The 7,661-nt window shown below is 38.0% G+C and overlaps 1 protein-coding gene across 1 annotated transcript; it reads left to right on the top strand.

Moving 5' to 3' along the window:
- The first annotated feature begins 755 nt into the window (after positions 1-755).
- On the top strand, positions 756-6,334 carry LOC104958725 (calnexin-like). The gene is made up of 6 exons (XM_010786497.1): positions 756-810; positions 1,168-1,251; positions 2,540-2,659; positions 4,004-4,106; positions 4,195-4,268; positions 6,153-6,334. Exons 2-6 carry the CDS (start codon positions 1,183-1,185, stop codon positions 6,159-6,161), a joined length of 375 nt encoding a protein of 124 aa, XP_010784799.1. The 5' UTR covers positions 756-810; positions 1,168-1,182; the 3' UTR covers positions 6,162-6,334.
- Positions 6,335-7,661: the final 1,327 nt, after the last annotated feature.

Genomic DNA, 7,661 nt, shown 5'->3' with positions numbered 1-7,661 from the left:
TAGACCTCAACATGGGAATTATGATCAGTAGAAATGGCCATGAAATGGGATCTTTAAAATCTAACTCCTTCAGCCTACTTTCAGCTGCAGAAACCATTCAACTATTACATTATTCAACTGTTTCAGGACATTGAGGCTCTACATTTAGTTGTTTATACCTTTTTAAAACATTTTCTTTTAAATATTAAGTTCTTCTTCTATTTTTCCTACTCTTCCAGTTTAACATATCACTTTCAAGTTTCTAAGAAAGTTATTGCAATGCATTTGAGCTTTAACAATTTTGATTGAAATCATTTCACTTTTCTGCATTTCTCCGCTAAGTTCAGCCAGACACTTACTTGGTTTTTGTTGCTAAAAGGAGCTACAGAGACCATTCAACTAATAACATATTCAGCTTTTTCTGCATTTTCAGCTAAATTCAGCAACAAATGTACACAGTTTACAGCATTTGCACGCATTTGCAGCAGGAAATGTATTTTCTAGTTGTTAGTAATATACTGTATCAGCAGATTAATGAAAATACTATTAAATACTACCTCTTAAATGGAATATTTATTTTGAGAATGAATTAGTGTGTGTGTGTGTGTGTGTGTGTGTGTGTGTGTGTGTGTGTGTGTGTGTGTGTGTGTGTGTGTGTGTGTGTGTGTGTGTGTGTGTGCGTGAATAACAACCCCCTCTAATGTGGCTAGTGCTCTGCAGCCATGTCAGTAAATGACTAGGACCAAAGTCCAACATCACATGACGACAATAATTCAGGAAGTGACTTTTAAGGAACTTGTGGAAAGTGTATTAAATCACTGTGTAAAAAAGGTAGAAACAATCTGCTTCTCTTACTTTCACTTCTGTCTCTTTATTGTTTAAATTGTCTATGTGTTATGTCCCACTCTGATCCCCCTTGTGCATGTTTATTTCCCTATCCCTAGCATCTAGTTTTCATTTCCCTTTTTTTAGGAGTGTGTGTTGATAATTTTTTCTCTCAGTGTTTGTCCTTTATCACCCGATCCCAGTTTGATCTTTGTAAATTAGATCAGGAGAGATAGAACACAATGGTAATCCGTTTGTTTGCCCTTCATTAGGATCCTGTGTTTATTTAGTTTGATATATCAGTATATTGGACGTATATGTGTATGTGTATATATCTTTTTGTATGAATGTGTGTGCATGTAGGTGTGTGTTTTAGACATGGGGATCAGCGTTGTGTTGGGTCTGATGCTGGCAGCCAGTGTGACACCTGTGTTTGCTGCAGCACAGGTACGTTTAATTGGATATCTTTTTTAATTGAATTCAGTCTTTTGATGAATGTCACAAAGAGAGTAGTGTTCTCTTTTAAAAAACATAGAAAACACGCTACGTATTTTTTAAATGTCACATTTTTTCTACAATTATTTTTCTTTTCTCCGTGAACACAGACAAAAAAAATGTAGATCTTACTTTAAAAATGGATCCCCAGAATATGTTTTCATACTTGCTTCTTTGTGCTTCTGTACGGTTATGGTAAGCTTGCTAATTCCAACTACTTTAGTGCAGTGCCCATTTAATTAGTGCTATTGCTTACTACTTTGACTATCTTTTGGAGACTCTTGAAAAATAAACGTTGTCAAAGTCTGCCATTACATTTAGAAAAAAGGTTAGTTAAATTATGAAATTGCTCCATAATCCACTGAAAGGTTTTCTGCAATTAACCAAATACTTACTCAAAAAAAAAGTAGAGTAGTTTAATGCTGCCTGTTTCCAGATATTACACTGCAAGCATGAGTCGTGTCAAACATCATGCCCCAAGCAAACACCTGTTTGTGGCGGATATAAAAGTGCTTTACAGAGGAAAATGCTGCTACAGAAAGCATGTTTCCTGTACCTGTAGCTTGGATGGTTTCCACTAGGCCACATGTTTTGTTCTCCTTCCTGTTATCATGTATTTCCTTGTTATCTTTTAATATAAACCTTTCCTCTTCATCTTTGACTTGTTAACCATTTGTATTTTATAAATGATGGCCTGTGTCCACATAGCCTTTTCTGAGGGCCAGCATCTTTTTGCAATTGTTACCAATAAGGATCTATCCCATGCGGCCACCTCGAGAAAAAAATATTTCCGCGCTTCAAGTTAAAAAATATTTCAAGTTTTCAGAGAAGCACTGGTGAGGTCACTGTAAAAATTAGAAGAGAAGCTTATTTTTTGGCAATGTCTTTCGAGGGAAACTATCAAAACAAATCCATTCGAGAGCCAGAATCGTCCGGTTGGTCTTCATGGTGAAAAAACATAAAAAAATATATGTAAGTAGTTGATTTGACGCTGAGAATATATACAGTAGATGCTATGTGGACACAGGGCCTTCGGTCAGATATAGCTATTTCAATGGAATTGGATTGCTAGGCAACAGTTGGGGTCCATAGCTACTTCCTGTGAGCTGATGTAACTCACAACTATAACGGGAAATAAATTGGGACACATTTAGAAGGTTCATGTTTATAACTTTGAAAGGGTCCATTACTGTTCACTGCTTATAATATTACACACAGTATCTTTATATGTGCACTCCAGCCAGGTATCATAGAGAGCCTCCTATTGGCCGCCCACCAGCGTCCCTGGCTCTGGGGGGTGTATGTCTTCACTGTTGGGCTTCCAGCCGTTCTCTTCGTCAGCTTCATGTGGCCTGACAAGGTAAAATACGCTTTTTTATTCACATGTGTGTGTAGATTTGTGTGCCTAATTGTCCAATACTGAATGTGTCAGATTATGACGCTTCAAGTGCCCCTTTAGCATCTATTTTGGACGTGTAAGGGCAACCTCGAGGGGTGTTACAGAAATGTAATTATGACGGTGTGATGAGTCAGACTCTTTTTAAAGTAATGGTTCCTTTGAGTTGATACTTGTCAAATAATGGAACCTTTTGAGTTTTGCTGATTCTTGCATAATATGAAGCCATTTTCTCTGTGAGTCCGTTATGGTACATGCCAATTGAAATGCTAGGGCTGACAATCTCATAAAACTTCCCTTCGAGGCATTACCAGCTATACTATACTATACATACTTAACATAAATAAAGATAGACCATTCGAAGGTACATACCGGACAGTAAAAAGAGTTATCCGAAAAATGTGTTTGGTCATTTTGGTACATCAGGTCCTAGGTCCTAGTGGTTGAAGGGTCAAACAAACCACAGGACAGTCCATTTTGACTAATCATCAGGATCTTAGTTTTGGTTTCCTGTTTTATTTTGAAATGTATTTTGTCCTTTTGAATGTTGTCTTGTTTTACTTCCTGTCTGTGTTTTCCCTCCTGTTTGATTGTCCAATTATTTTTCACCTGCTTCCACTTTTCTTTTCCGGCTGTGTCTTGTCTTGGTGATTAGTCTTGGGTGTATTTATCTTCCCAAGTGTTCTCTGTCAGTTCGTCTTCATTGTGTCCTCTGTTTGGTTCTTCGTTTCTTGTCTGTTTCATTCAGAATGTCCCTCGTCTTCACTCCTGGGTCCTCCAAGTCTTCCCTGTTTGTTCATCTTTTTGGTTGCCACTTTTCCTTGTGTTTGACTCTGCCTACTCCTCCAGTTTTTTAATAAATCTGTCTTTTCGTTTATTCTTTGATAACCGCCTCTCTTTACTCTGCATTTGGGTCCTTGTTCCCTTCCCCTGTGACCCTCATTTTAAGAAAGACACGTAAGTGAACTAATGCTACGTACGTAACCTAAATATTTGTAATTGAATTTAGGTAGCTGTATTGCTTAAAATGTGTGTTTGCTACCTTTTGTGAACCTAACCAAGTTTGACTAACAAATCATCAACCACATATTTAAAAATAACGTTGAAATACGGCACTAAAGAAGTACCCAGTGCTTTAAGAATTAACAACAAAGGGTTGTGACCAAGCGTATGTGAAGATTTTGGAGTGACAACATGATGAACGTCCTGCAAAATAACTCTACAATGTGTTTGAGTGTGATTTGGTCCTCTAGAGAAAAAGCGCAGCTACTTTATGAGAAGCTACATCATGTTTTTGTTTGCATGTAGAGATTTGGACCACCAGATCAAGAGTACTACTATAAGAAGTCTGATGACACTCAACCAGATGATCCTGAGTTCTCAAAGCAGACAGACGCAGTGGATATCAAAGGTAATGTCTTATTATTGGATTACTACAAGTAGGTATTTTTACTCCAGGAGGGGGAATTTTTAGTAGTAATGTCTTCTGCTCTCTGTAGGAACGGCTGACAGAGCTAGAGGAAGAAGGAGAGATACTCATGGTAACACGAGGAAGGGTGACCTAGACCTAAAGGTGAGATTCAACAGACAATAAGAAGGTGATAATGAGTGAAAAAGTAATTTTTAATGTTATTTGAAAAGGTGCAGAAGCCTATTTCAAACATATCTCAAATAATGTATGCACTGTAATTTCCCCACGTAAACATAACAGTCTGCATTTAAATGGTTGTCTCCTGTGTGCTCCACTTCCTCCATGGCGCACCGGTAACTTTCTCAACCAAAAAAAGAAAAAAGTCGGGATAACAGGTTAGTTTCTCGTGCTCTCGAAACTAACCTGTTATCCCGACTTCTTTTTTTTTCTCTTTTTTATTTTTTTTCCCATGTCCCTTTAGAGGCTCTGTTCTTTCATGATACACACACGTTTTGTTTAGCATAATCTCCACATATCAACACCACTTAAGCGTAAATGCAATCACCAGAAGTAAAAAGCTAAGGCTATAAACAAACTACATCACGTTTGCATGGCTACACATAACCACTGCTAACCTAAAGGCGGTCTCATGTCACTTGTAAGCAACGGCCGTTTTTCTGACACATAGATAACAAGCTTGTGTTAAGCATAGACCTTATTTCACCATAAACATTTTCAAAAGCTGTTGACATCGAGACCAGGGAACGGAGGCTATAAAAGGTTATGTGACGACTTGTTTCTGCACCACTCTATTGAAGTGAGAGTGTTATGTACTGATGTCAAATGTGATGTTGCCCTTTTTCATATGCAATGAGTGTGCGTCCTGCGGTGGGGGAATGGAGAGAGGAGGATGGTCTCCTGCTATCACTGGGGACTCTAACACCTGGAACGTTCAGCTCCTGCAATGGGAAGCAGCTATATCTTAAGCTGGCGTAAAGGTGCTAAAACCTCAGTTTCTCTCGCAGGCGTCAGAGAGACGACGAGGTGGACAGATGTGTTTGGCTTGGGTTTTTCCCCTCAGGGCAGCTGGCGGATCCTGTATAAATCTCCGGTTGAGAAACGGATGGCTGACATCCAATGGAGAATTATGCATGGAGCAATAGCCACTAATAAATACAGAGCTCATTTTGATCCAGGCACAAGGGGGGGCTGTCCGTTCTGTTTTATAGCAGAAACATTGGAACATTTAGTCCTGTCCCCGATTGGCTGGTCTTAAAAATATTGTTACAGGAGTGGGTGGAAGGGTTGGGGGAGGTTTTCTCCATACTACTTTTTGTCCATGGCCCCAAATACACCCTGAACAATAAGGAAACTCTAGTACCAATACATTTCTTGTTTTCTAATGCAAAATTAGTGATCTGGAAAAGTAGAAAAAACCAACTTGCTGGAGTGGGATGGACGGATGCAGTGCTCTGTCTGAGGGTGGAGCAATGAGCATGCATACTATACGCTGATCAACCATCTGCAGGGGTTTCTGGATGTGTGGGCTGTTGGGCAGGTTCTGTGCTCACTGGGGGAGAATGACTCCCTGTTATTGAAATTTTAAAAGATAGGTGTAGTTTTTGTTTTTAAAGTGTGTAAAGGAGGATGTTTTTAAATGGGTAAAATGTTTCAAATGATATTTAATTGGTAGTCGTGAAAATCTGGTTATTTATTTGAAATTGTAATGTTTTTAGGTTTTTTCCACTTCTTTGCGGGGTGTGTGTATAGTTAAAACAAATGCAAATAAAATTAGTTTTAAAAATCAAAATCATATGCAATAAACCAACTTTTATTACCGATTTATAATTCCCAAAACCATTATCTTTTCTTTAAAAACAAACAAGTTATGATGTTGCCTGAACATAACTACGTTTTAAAATGGTATTCCACAATACAAAATATGTCAGTGAATGCCTCAATTGTTTTAACCGGTAATTTACTCTTGTTGCTGCTAACAAAATCTAATTTCATATGTTTGTGTGCGTTGTGTCCTACACAACGTAGGATCATTGATAAGTGCAATCTGAGGAAAGCACCACCGCTACATAAGAGGAGGCTCGGCAATCACATCTTTGTCAAGTCATATTTAAATTTGTGAAAATATGTCCTAGGAGTGATTGTATTATTATTTTCTTGAGAAGGTATGTCATGTCAGTCCACTTGTAAATGTTTTTACATATGAAATAAAGACAAAATGTATAATGTATTATTTGTATTATTATTATTACTCATATTGCCATTGAGAGTATTATTCCTAGTGAGCACACTGCTGGAAAATGTGAAAGAAGTTGACCACCTTAAGAGTATTATTTCAGAATAAATTGGTTGTTGAATAATACACGTCTTATTATCTCAGGTCAGGTGTTTGACTGCGTATAATACTGTTGCCACCACCTAAATGTAATTCATTTTTTTATTCACAGGTTTAAAAACTAGAAGGGCAATCATAAAACATAATAAAGATATGTGAAATTGGACACTAAACAAAGCTTGAGAATAGAGGCCCAGATACTTAATACAAAGTATTAAAAACGTTTAATGTATTATACAGAAATATTACAAGCTAATAAAAACCTCAAATGCCATAAAGTCCAACCCTAACCACTAATTCATTCCAAAACATTAATTTAAATGTGTTTAAAATAGGTAATAAATATATACCCCTTTTCCACCAAACCAGTTCCAGTTCTAGCTCCGTGCTTCTGCTTTTCCGGTTCCAAACTGGTTCTTCTTTATAGCCCCAGTTGTGTTTCCACCGCCCAGAGCCCGACTGCGTCATTACATCACCCTTTACGTCGCTGATTTTCTCCCCTGTAGTGGTGAAGTGACGAGTCCTAAAACTCGGAAGTGAAATAGCATTTTACCACTACCGGTTCTCTCGTCTCAGAGCCAATGGGATTTCTCCATAGGATTTTGTAAAATAGCTCGAAATAAGATCTGTGGAAAACGAACCTGTTTGATAAATGCACGTTTTGTTCAGCCGGATAATATCCACATGTCTACCCTACTTTTATAATTTTCTAATCATAAATCTAATCGCCAGAAGCAGAAGGCTAATGTTATGCTATAAACGAACTACAGCCGAGTACAGCAGGGTCGCACGACTTCAACGTCACGCCAACTTAAAATCGATATTCAAAAATACAGATTCAAAATTGTACAGTTGAAGCGTTTGTTTTAACAGTTTGTAAGAGCGCAGGTACTTGCTTTCAAGCAGAACAGGGCAAACAAACTTAGCGGGAGTGTTTACAGGTTAGGCGTAATGACGTACAACGGCCTCGACAACTTCTGCAGTCCTATTCAGCCACTTGTTAACAACCATCGTTTTTCAGACACGTAAACTCTTCAAAAATCACCAGTGGGGTCACTGCTGATGTATTTAATGTCGTAGAACAAAATGTGATCCGTCTCTTAAATTTGTGTCAACCACAGACCTTATTTTGAGCTATTTTCCCAAATCCTATGGAGAAATCCCATTGACTCTGAGACGAGGGAACCGGTAGTGGTAAAATG

This window comes from Notothenia coriiceps, unplaced genomic scaffold (assembly GCF_000735185.1).
Source record: "Notothenia coriiceps isolate Sejong01 unplaced genomic scaffold, NC01 NC01_scaffold00029228, whole genome shotgun sequence".
Taxonomy (NCBI): Eukaryota; Metazoa; Chordata; class Actinopteri; order Perciformes; family Nototheniidae; genus Notothenia; species Notothenia coriiceps.
Note: the sequence above shows the minus strand (reverse complement) of the source record. Positions and strands in the feature narration are given on the sequence as shown.

Coding starts and splice junctions, on each gene's coding strand:
- LOC104958725 (XM_010786497.1), top strand. CDS start 1,183: ATGGGGATCAGCGTTGTGTTGGGTCTGATGCTGGCAGCCAGTGTGACA. Junction 1,252..2,539: donor CTGTGTTTGCTGCAGCACAG/GTACGTTTAATT, acceptor TGTGCACTCCAG/CCAGGTATCATAGAGAGCCT. Junction 4,107..4,194: donor AGACGCAGTGGATATCAAAG/GTAATGTCTTAT, acceptor TGCTCTCTGTAG/GAACGGCTGACAGAGCTAGA.